Source organism: Dipodomys merriami, unplaced genomic scaffold, assembly GCF_024711535.1.
Source record: "Dipodomys merriami isolate MVZ:Mamm:240054 unplaced genomic scaffold, mDipMer1.0.p SCAF_10, whole genome shotgun sequence".
Taxonomy (NCBI): Eukaryota; Metazoa; Chordata; class Mammalia; order Rodentia; family Heteromyidae; genus Dipodomys; species Dipodomys merriami.
The window spans coordinates 19,795,623-19,807,964 of NW_027202271.1; the positions used below are offsets into that span (position 1 = coordinate 19,795,623).

General features: G+C 37.3%; 1 protein-coding gene across 1 annotated transcript; it reads right to left on the reverse strand.

Moving 5' to 3' along the window:
- Positions 1-5,202: 5,202 nt before the first annotated feature.
- On the reverse strand, positions 5,203-6,138 carry LOC138841577 (olfactory receptor 2AP1-like). Its single transcript, XM_070042340.1, has one exon. It carries the CDS (start codon positions 6,136-6,138, stop codon positions 5,203-5,205), a length of 936 nt encoding a protein of 311 aa, XP_069898441.1.
- Between the last annotated feature and the right edge of the window lie 6,204 nt (positions 6,139-12,342).

Here is a 12,342-nt window from a genome sequence, read left to right on the forward strand (position 1 = left end):
TCACAACCTTTTAGGCTTAACTTCTTAAATAATAGTATTATTTCTTTATACCTATATAATTTTTAAGTATTCCATTTTTAAATTTATTTTTTATTTTTTCATTTTTCACCTTTATCTCTCTCCTCTCATTCTATCCTTTTCTTCTATCCATATTACTTCTTACATAATTTGTAAGTGTTTCACTTTTCAAATTTAAATTTTTGGGTTTTTTTTTTCATTTTTTTCTGTTTCTTTATCTCTTTCCTTTCATTCTGTTCTATCCATTTCCTCTCTGAGATTAGGACTTGGTTAAATTCACTCTTTCCTTTTACTTATCCAAATCCCTCTAATCCTATTTTTCCCCACAATTCTCCCTAAACCAATTAATTTCTGGTCTGCTGAATCCCTCTTTGGTGTTCTTAGCCCATTAATCCATAGTTGTTTGATGTTGAATAGATTGTATCTGTTGAATTAGATTGTATCTGTAGCCATTTTAACTATGCAACTACAGGGCTCTGGTTGATGCTTGCCTTAAAATAGTGTTCTAGCACAAAATTGGTGTTACTTTCATACCAAATGGGCAGAACAAGCCAGAGAAACACAAGAAAAATGGCAAGTCCAGGTATCTCAGCTCCCATATAAGATAATCAGGTGACAGAACAGTTAATGAATAATCCAGAGAAGAGCTCCCCAAAAGCTCTACAAACACAACTGGTAAACATGGTGAATGAAAAGATTGAAAGCCTGCAAAGGACTCAGTGTGAGCGGGATAGGGAGCAGGACAAGGTTAACCGTGATTAATACAGGAACTCCATGAGCATGATGAGGCTAACCAAAAATTACTACAGGAATCTCATGAGCATGAGGAAGCTACTCTAAGACTAATACAGGAATGCCTTGAGCAGGCTAAGAACCATCAAAAAGTAATACAGGAATTGCCTGAGCATGAGGAAGCTAATCAAAGAGCAATATAGGAATTGCGAGAGCAGGATGAGAATAGACAAAGATCAATAGAGGCATTCATGGAACCCATAAACAGACAGCAGAATGAATCCAGGGAGATCACAAAGGGAATGCTGAATGGAGCCCATCAGAAGGAAAGGGAGTCCAATGAAACCATAACCAATCAACTAAGGAATTTGAGAATAAACACTGAACACCAAATTTCAGAGCCTGTTTTTTCTAGAAGAATTTTTTTTGTCAGTCATGGGGCCTGAACTCTGGGCCTGGGCGTGTCCCTCAGCTCTTCAGCTCAAGGCTAACACCTTACCACTTGAGCCACAGCACCACTTGCAGCTTTTTCTGCTTATGTGGTGCTGAGGAATTGAACCCAGGGCCTCATGCATGCAAGACAAGCACTCAACCACTGAGCCACCTTCCCAGCCCCTCCTAGCAGAATCTAAAAGAGGAAAGACAATGCTCCCTGTGACTGAGTTGATGAACTGAAAATCATCTACTTCGTTTCCTGTAGTGGGGTGATTGTGTCCCCACATCATTCATAGGTGAAAAGCTGAATCTCTAGTGTGAAGGACTCTGGGGAGGGAACAAGGGTTACATTAGGTGATAAATGCAGAGTTTCTATGATAGAATTGAAGCTCTTATGAAAAGAAGAAGAGGCTCTCTCTTTGAGTGCATATTCTTAGGAGATGCCGCATAAGAACATAAAGGATAGGGAAGTTCCTCAAAAGATCAAAGTATATCTCCTTTAAGACACTACCATACTTGTCTTGGGCATGTGTGTGAAGGAACAGTATATAAGCAAGATAGGTGCATTCACAGCTCTATTCACAATAGCCACAGTGGAGGATCAGCTGAGGTACCCAACAATAGTGAATGGATAAAGAAAACACAGGACACATAGTATCATGGAATATTACTTGGTCACAAAGAAAAATGAAAACATTCCCTTTTTCTAGGAAATGGATGCATTTAGAAATCATCTTATTAAGATAAGCAAAGCTCACAAAGACAAATACATTAGCCAAGCTACACAGGTGACTAAGATCTGGAGGATTGAAGTGCAAGGCCAGCCCAGGGAGAAAAGTCCATGAAACTTCATCCCTAAAATAGCCAGCAAGAAACCAGGCTAGAATATGACTCCAGTGATAGAATGCCAGCTAAGCAAGCAAGCCAAGCAAACATCAAATTCTGAGTTCAAACCCTGGTGCTGGCAAAAAAAAAAAAGCTAAAAATCACATGTTCTTATTCATTTATGGAACCTAGAACTGAAAAGATGATGATGATAATTAATATTCTTAATAGTAATGATAAATGATATGAATGTAAAAGGGGTACTGTCTTAGCGATGGGATCCATGGGAAAAGGGAAAAGGAAAGGATACTGAGGAACAGACAGTATGGAAATATGAGCTAGACAGACAGACAGACAGGTAGATAGATAGATAGATAGATAGATAGATAGATAGATAGATAGATAGATAGATAGATAGATAGATAGATAGATAGATAGATATAGATAGAGCATAATGAAATCATCAAACCTCATCATTCAAACATTGTTGGAGGAAAGGGTGGAAGGGAAGAGATAAGAGAGGAGGTAAAATTGTTCAAAGTACAATAAGTACATATTTAGAAGCTTCACACTAAAACTCTCATGTTGTTAGTATTCAAATTCAAAATACAGCAACAAAATAAAAGGAATATAAAGGAGAGAGAGAGAGAGTAGCAGGAGCAAAGGCTCACCTGATAGTAGGCACTTAATTTTTGTTGGGCTTCCCAGCATCTGGAGCTATGAGAAATAAATGCTTGTTATCTAAGCCACATAGTCTGATGCATGATGCTGCTGCAGCTCCAACTAACACACAGTACCTTTCCCGGTCTTCCTCATTTTATCTGTTCTAGGTGACTTATTTGGAAAGAAATCCCAGTGTCTAAAAGCAATTAACTTCTCCAGACACTTCTACTACACTGCTCTATTTTCAAAATTGAGCAAAGGAATATAAGAAAATCTGTGTGATAAGGTGGGTAGTATTTTCTTCCCTGTCCCTACTAACAGGGAATCCAACTCCTTTAAATGGTCACCTGCCCTCGTTCAGTGCAATGCTGTGTCGGATCAGCCATTTGGTAAAGATTCAAATAGTGGTAATAGCTCAGAGCCTTAATAATTCAGATCCTTAGCTGTCACGGTAAATCCATACAAACTAATATTTATTACTGCCAATTAAGATCAATGTCTGATACACATAAGGAGGAAAGCAACCTATGTAACCAACTTTTTACCAAGTGACTGGAGTAAATGAGTCATTTCCTTAACAAACTGCACCATATTAGGCACTCAGTGTTGAAGCTCCTCACTTTAACTTAAATAGCAACAGTGGAAAAACAGACTTGAATAGGAACCCTTCTGTTGGAGCCACACATAACCTCCATCACCATTATCATGTTGGTATATATACACAATGGAATTCTATGCCTCCATCATCATGACAAAATCCTTACGTAACTATTTGCTATAAATTGAAGCTGTCGATGTGAGTTGAAAGTGTCAGTCTAACAGTAGTAGCTAACAACATGTGGGCCTGGCTCACCTGTTCTCTAAGCTTAGTGTGTCTTCTGACCTTGCTGATGCCTAAAGGGATTTACAGTTTTAAGGGCCTCAGCTCCCACTTGGCTTTTTCACTCAAGGCTGGCGCTCTACCACTTGAACCACAGCTCCACATCTGGCTTTTTGCTGGTTAATTGTAGATAAGAGTCTGATGGACTTTCCTGTTCTGGTTAGCTTTGGACTGTGATCCACAGATCTCAGCCTCCTGAGTAGCTAGGATTGCAGGCATGAGCAACTAGTACCCAGAAATTTCATGTTTAGTGAAATTCCACCAGAGGCAGACTGCCTGATGATAGAATTCTGCTATATATAGCCAGCTGCACAGCTAAGTAGACTAAATATCTAGTTAAAAATTTGGCAATTGAGTCACACAGTAACTTGGTGAAACATTCACTCTGTACCTTAGTCCCAAACACTGTCCACACATATTGCATATTCAAAGAAAAAATACTATTAAACTTTTTAATATTTTCCAGTTTGGAAACTCAAATGCAACATGCATGTAATTTTGACTATAATTTGTTACTATTTTTGTTTTTCACACATTATGTATCAATTTGTAGTACAAAGTGGTTTCTCTTCACACGTCCATGTGTGCCTAAAATGTAACTTGACCAAACACACCTCTTCCACCGCTCTGTGTGACCTTGCTGCCCACCATTCTCAAGCCAAATGCATCAGGCTTCATTGTTCTATGTCACATAAGTACATAAAATATGTGGATCATATTCATTTTATTACCTACTCTATGCACCCTCTCCCCTTTTACTAGTACCCATACCCCAGACAGACATGAGATTGGAGTGGTCAAATACAATTAAAGTACAATATATTCATGTGAAAAATATGGTGAAATCCCTGTAAAAGATTTATACATACTCACTTATTACTTTCAGACACACTAAAAGAACCTAGTAAATGGAGATTTCAGGTTCATAGAATGCCATGCTAATTTAACTTTCCTGCCAATTTTCTTACTGACTAACTTGCTTGAGGTAAAAGTCTGAGATAGGTTTGCTTTTTTTGTTATTAATGTGGTGGTTGTATATATTAAAAAGGGTTGTTGGTACTATTTCAGTGCATATATACAGCATGTGCTGAACATGCTACTCTCAATTTTTTCATGACATGTTCACATGTATTCATGCACTTATGTGCCTTAAAAAAAAAAGTAATCCCTACCTTGGCACCAGTGTATCACACCTGTAACCCTATTTATTCAAGAGGCTGAGATCTCAAACTTGCAATTCAAAGCCAGCCCAGGCAGAAAAGTCCATGAGACTCTTATCTCCAATTAATCACTAAAAGCCAAAATTGGAGTTATGTCTCAAGTGGTAGAGCACTAGCCCTTAGCAAAGCAACTAAGAGACAGCACCCAGATTCTGAGCTTAAACCCCAGAACTAGCATATACACAAAAGAAGTGAGATATAAATAGATTAAAAATAGCAACAAAAGATTAGCAAACACACATACACACATACACATCTCAATATTTTTGAAAAGTAAAATGGGAAAACAATGTAAAAAGTAGTTTTACGTCATTGGTGTAAAAACAAGAATACCAACTATAAAATTCAGAAAACATATTTAAATTACAAAACTGGGAAACTACAGTCTTCTAGACATTTATTATTTTAACGATGAGCTTCACATGGTCTTCACTTTTTTGTAAAAATGATCTTACTGATCATGTCTCTGAAGGCTGTTTTCACTTGCTTGTTTCGCAGCGAGTAGATGAATGGGTTCAACAGAGGGGCAAGGGAGGTGTTTAAAACTGCCACTCTCTTATTAAAATTGGTTGCCTCTTTCACAGAAGGATTTATGTACATGAAGATACAGCTGCCATAAGAAAGTGAGACCACAATCATGTGAGAGGAACATGTAGAGAAAGCTTTCTTTCTCTGCTGAGCAGAAGGGAATTTCAGGATGGTCCTGACAATGTATGCGTAGGAAAGAATCACCAGCACCAAGGTGAGAATCAAGGTCACGGCGGCGAGGACAAACTGAAGCACTTCGATGGCATGTGTGTCTGAACAGGATAAGTGCAGCAGAATGGTATAGTCACAGCAGTAGTGATTGATGACGTTCGAGGCACAGAATGGCAGCTGAAGAGTCATCGTATGCGGCACAATGACGACCACAAAACCAGAGAACCAGGAACTTAGGACAAGGACTTGGCAAAGTCCCCTGCGCATGATTGCTGTGTAATGCAAGGGTTTGCAAATGGCAACGTAGCGGTCATAGGACATGGCAGCTAAGAGGTAAAATTCCGTCGCTCCCAGAAGGATTGCAAAAAAGTACTGGGTGAAACAAGCAGCGAAGGAGATAGTCTTGTCTCCAGTTCCAATGTTGACTAGCATTTTGGGAACAAAGACAGAGGTAAAAGATACTTCCAAAAATGCGAAATGACGGAGGAAGAAATACATAGGAGTCTGGAGGCGATAATCCAGCAGGGTCAAAGTGATGATGACCAAGTTGCCCGTGATACTGAAGATATAAGTGAGGAACAGAAAAAGGAAAAGTGGGGCTTGAAGCTTGACATCATTTGTTAGTCCAAGAAGAATGAACTCTGTCACTGAGGTTTGGTTTCCCATCATTAACTTCAGGCAAGTCAAGGTAGAAAATAACAGCAGTGTCATTGTAACAAGACTGGAGGTTCATGATTCTTACTGAAATACAATACTAGGGCGAAGGAGCAATCAAAAGCTAAAATTTTTAAACTCTGAATTGTTTTCTACACTTGCTGTGGGAAAAAAATTCTATCTAGCAAAAAAAGTCACCTATACCTATTTTATTTTTTAAATAACAAAAGTCCTGTTTCTTTGGAACAGGTTGAATTATTTTAAGTTATATGAGTAATTATCTTCACACTTGTTTATATTTTCCTTTCTTATTCTTTCTGTTCTGATTTTTCTCTCTCAAGTTACTGGATGCTGCCACATTTGCAAAGAACTAATCTGGGTTTGTTATTTTCTTTTGTTATTGTTGCTGTTGTTGTTTTGTATTCTTTCTTTTGTGTGGTATTTTGGATTATGATAACTGTGTGCACCTGCAACAGCTCAAGACCTGCATAGTTTTCTCTAACACTTGAGTCATACCTCTAGCCTGGCTTCTTGCCAGTTATTTTGGAAATGGAGTCTCACAGAATTTTGCACAGGTTGATCTTGAACCTCAATCCTTTGGGTCTCAGCATCCTGAGGAGCTAGGATGATACATGTGAGCCACCAGCACCCAGTTGAATTCTTTTTAAAAAGTAATTTTACTTTTATTAGTAAGGCATTATACAGAGGGGTTGCTATTTCATAATGAGTACACTTCTTCCAGCCAAATTCTTTCCTTTTTTTTTTCTTTTTAAAAAAAAATCAGTTATGGGGCTTGAACTCAGGGCCTAGCCTCTGCTCCTGAGCTCTTTTGCTCTAGGCTAGTGATCTATCACTTTGAGCCACTGCATCACTTCCAGTTTTCTGATGCTTATTTGGAGTTAAGAGTCTCACGAACTTTCCTACCCAGGCTGGCTTTGAACCACAGTCCTCATATCTCAGCCTCCTAAGTAGCTAGGAATACAGGTGTAAGCCCACCAGCTCCCAGCTCTGAATTCTTAATAGTGTTCAATATTCTTGTCAACTACTATTGCTAGCTGATGGCAAGGACTCATTAAATGCCCTAAGAACTCATTTAATGTAGATGTGAAGAAATATTAACAAGATAATGCTTCATCCTACCCAAAATAAAGATTCTTTTTCATTTTAGCAAGTGTTTTACTACATATATTGGTATATTCTCATATTCTAATGTGTAATTTGTTTACAATAGTCACAAATATTTTATATTTTGCAAGCTAAAATTCCAAATGCATTTAACATAGACAAAGGGGCAGCTTATACCAAGTTAGAAATTTTATTAAATAGTAGAATTTATATTACAAAAGTTTCAGTGCACCTAATATTATAATGTGAACAATTTCTACTTTTGGAGAAGACAGTCTTTTGTTACAAACTTCACAAGCTAATTGTAAGAATCAAAGACATTAGCATTGCTGGGCACCAGTGGTTGTATCTGTAATCATAGTTACTCAGGAGGCTGAGATCTGGGGACCACGATTTGACGCCAGACCAGGCAGGAAAATCTGTGAGACTCTAATCTCCAATTGCTCACTAAAAAACCCAGAAGTAGAGCTGTTGCTCAAGTAGTAGAGTGTTAGCCTTGAGCAAAAAGGTTCAGGGACAGCACTCCAACCCTGAGTTCAAGTTGCAGGTCAGGCACACAAAAACTTAATACCATAAAGATATTAAATGCTGTGCAGTTATCCAGTATTAGCTTAAAAATTCTGTTATATTAGTGAATAATCTGAATCTTTGTGCCAAATATATAATTTAACTGTTACTTGAAATTATGAGTATCTACATCTGAGTACATTATCTAATAGAATGTATACTTACTACAGAAAAATAAAATGAATGGAAATGACAATTTTTTGTTCTTGATGTGGTTTTTGTTGTCTTTTCCTTTTGTTTTGTTTGTTAGCTTACATGTTTTGGGGAAGGTAAGGGGAGGCACAGAAATAGAGGGACAAAAGGTGAACAAATGCAGCAGTGGTGCTCACTAGACACCCTGTGGAAAATGAACTTTACAACTTGTGGGTGGGGATCCAGGAGGGAAAATCTAGGAGAGAGCAAGGGAAGGAGGCAACATCGCTCAAGAAGAAATGTACTCATTACCTGACTAATGTAACTGTAAGCCCTCTGTACATCACCTCTACAACAACACAAAATATATTTTTAGAAAAAGAAAATGGAAAAGTAAAGAAATGTATAAATAACACATCTTACAAAAAAAAGATTTTATATTCAAAATCTTGTGCTATGACATTGTTAAAGCTTTGAGTCTTGTGATTTAATCAATTAGAAATTATTTTTAACTTTCTACATGAAAATAGAATAGGGCTGGGAAGGTGGCTCAGTGGTAGAGCACTTGCCTTGCATACATAAGGCCCTGGGTTCGATTCCTCAGCACCACATAAGCAGATAAAAAAAGGCCGGAAATAGGCCTGTGGCTCAAGTGGTAGAGCACTCGCCTTGAGCTGAAGAGCTGAGGGACAGCGCCCAGGCCCAGAGTTCAGGGCACAGGACCGGACACCCCCCAAAAAAAAAAACGAAAATAGCTAGAATATCTCAAATAATTTGAAGCTACCAATCTTAATCTTGTGGCCTAAGGCCCAGAGTTCAGGCCCCACGACCAGACCCCCCCCCCAAAAAAAAACTTTTATGTTCTGAATTTTCCATTTCTTACATAATTCCTTTCTGACATAATAAAAATTATAAATTATTCTTGAGTTGATTGTGAAAATATCAATGAGAGATCAACAATGAGAGCAAAACAATTTTTTATATTAGTAGAAATCTTACCTAGAGGAGCACTGGTGGCTCATGCCTGTAATCCCAGTTACTTGGGACACTCAGATCCAAAGATCAAGGTTCAAAGCTGGCCCTGGGCAGGAAAGCCCATGAGACTCTTATCTTCAATTAACCATCAAAGAAAAAAGAAAAAAAAACAGAAGTGGAGCTGTGGCTCAAGTGGTAGAGCTCTAACCTTGAGAACAAAAGTCCAGAACCAGCACCCAGGTTCTAAATTCAAGCCCCAGGACCAGAAGCAATAACCAAAAAAAAAAAAAAAAAACTACTAAATAAATTATTAAAATGGTAACTTTTTTCATAAGAAAAATTCATATCAAACATTTCAAATGTTTTAAAGGATAATAATCTTTTATAATAATGACTATTGCATGCAATGACTCATATAAAATTTTATCAAGTAATAAATACCTGACTCAAATTTATTTGGCAAAAAAAGATTTACATTCTAGAAGATAATTTTGAAAAGGCAAGTTTTATTTGTGCTTAAAAGAAATTTCCAAGAGAAGGTGTTTCCCAAACTTTTCCATATTCATTCAGTTACAGATCATTTTTTCCAAAGTAAAATCATGCCTAGAATTAATTAATTATATGACTGCCACATTTACCCTATCTCCTTCTGTTGATGCCCTCTCATATTCAAGTACTCCTTACAAAGGAATTGTTCCAGGTTACCTTGAGGACAAAAATAACAAAACAGCATCCATCGGAAGTGAGAAGAAGTATAGGATGAAAATGGCATTCGATGTATTTTGACCCTCTAAGCTCTACATTGCAAAAGAATGGTATAACATTTTTATTCTAAAAAGTACATTTATACAATAAAATCCTATGTGTTGGATTGTATCTGTTTTTGTGGAAATCAATGCAAATTTATTCCACAAAAAAAAGAATGTGTGTGAAGCTAGATCAATAAAGATGAACTTAGACCATGCAGTAAAGCAAAGAGTGCACTGTGATCCTCTAGTTAAACACAAGCATCACCAGCCCTCTCCTACCTTATGGAGGGAGTCAGTCCTACTGTAGATCCCTCTGTGATGAGCTCGAGAATATAAAAGTGAGGACCCATTGGGAAATGATCCCTGGGCCATAAGACAGTAAAAATGGAAGGAAGCTATTTATAGCAAGATGAAGATGAACATAAAAATTATATAAATATGTTCATTCATTCACTTCATCTCTATAGGTAATACCTCTTGCACAAAGACTACATATTCTTTCCTGACTATCATGATTTTACTAAACTCCTTATCAATTCAAAATATATATGCATACTGTAAAAAAATACAAGTTCAACTGAAAGCTACATTAGTAGTGCTACAAGGAATTGTCTGTTGTTTTAATTTTTTTATCTTTAAGTAGTTGCACTAAAGAGTTTCCATTTTGGCTGTGAAGCATACCCCCCTCCTGAAGATCTCATGCTCAGAAAGATGGCTCTTAAAGCAGATGCTTATAGTTTATGCTGTGTTAATCTTTGTCATGACCTAATATGTGTGCTTCTATCTTACATATACATCATTAAGACCACTCAACAATTCCCTCTGCCAAGCAAAGGAAAAAGGCCTTTTCCACCTGCTCTTCCCACATGATCATGATTTCCATCACCTATGGCAGCTGCATCTTCATCTATGTGAAGCCTTCAGCCAAGGATTCAATGGCTTGTCAACAAGGGTGTGACCATCCTCACCACCTTCATCGCTCCTATGCTGAACCCCTTCATTTACACCTTGAGACACAAGCAGATAAAATAGGTCTTCAGTAACACAATCAAAAGAATTTCATTGTTGTGAAAGAAAGGAAATTCTCCATTGTAAAATAATAGCTTTAGATACATTTTGATGGAAAGAACATTGGTTTTTCTGCATATGTCTTTGCATTTGGACCTCATCCTTTCCTAACAATTTCAAAATAACTCAGAAGGGAGAAAAGAAAAAGAAAAAAACCCACAGTACACATACACAAGGAAACAACCTAGTGTATAAATAATGATTTAGTGTATCAATAATCCTTGGTAAAACCACAAATAAAGTGAAACAAAACCAATAAATGCATCATGTATTTTCATTTGGGTAATTATGCATATTGGAGAATATTCTTACTACTGAACTACACTTCAGGCACTGAGGATAGAATAGAAAACCCAAAAATCTCTGTTCTTCCACACCTCACTTTTTTCATCTTATAAAGATTATGTATAGAATGATAAAATTACATAAGTCAGGTAATGCGTACATTTCCTTTTGAACAGTGTCACCCTCTCCTTCATTCTCTCCCAGTTTTCCCCCTCCCAAATCCCCCCAATCCAAGTTGTATAGTTCATTTCCAACATGGTCCCTATGGGTTTCACTCCTGAATAGGTTCAACCTTTGTCCCACCATTTGTGTGCTTCCTCTTCCCCTCCCCAAATCAAATAAATTTATACACAAGACAAAGGATACAGAAATCAAAAACAGCGACAGAAGGGAATAAACCAAGTAAAAAGTAAACGAAAAGGGGCCAAAAATAATGAAAAGGGGACAAAAATAAAGAAGTGCGAACAATGCAATAACAAACCTCTTGATTTCATTCTTGGAGTTCATTTCAATAAATATCAATTTATATATAGCCATTGAGCTCTGTGTTCCTCTCCCAAGAATACCCTCCTTTGCTCAAACTAAGTGAATCTTTAGACTGACATTTAATTAATCATGTCCAAGGGTCATAATTTGTCTTTTCCTATCCATTGAGTTTATTAATAGATTTATAGGCACATTCTAATTACTAAAATGAGGGAAAACATGGAGCCTCTGTTTCTTTGGGTCTGGCTTACTTCACCTAGTATAATTTTTTCTTAACTCTTTCCATTTCCTTACAAATGGAGCAATGTCATTCTGATGGAAGCATAGAATTCCATTGTGTATATATACCATATTTTTTGATCCATTCATCTCCTGAGGGGCATCTGTGTTGATTCCATATCTTGGCTATGGTAAACAATGTTGCAATGAGCATGGTTGTGCTGGTGGCATTAGTGCAGCCTAATTTGCGGTCAAATGGATAGATGCCAGGAGTAGGATTGCTGGATCATAGGGAAATACTATGTTTAGTCTTTTGAGGCACCTCCATACCGCTTTCCAGGGTGGTTGAACAAGTTTACATTTCTATCAACAGTGTATTAGTGTTCCCGTTAGGCCACATCCATGCCAGCATTTGTTATTAATAGTTTTCTTGATAATTGCCATTGTAACCAGAATGAGGTAGAATCTCAATGTTGTTTTGATTTCTTTTATGGCCAGAGATGTTGAACATCTCTTCATGTGTCTTCTTCAGAGAAGTCACTCTTTAAGTCTTTAGCCAATTTTTAATTGGGTTGCTTGGGAGGTTTGACTTTTTAAGCTCTGAGTATAT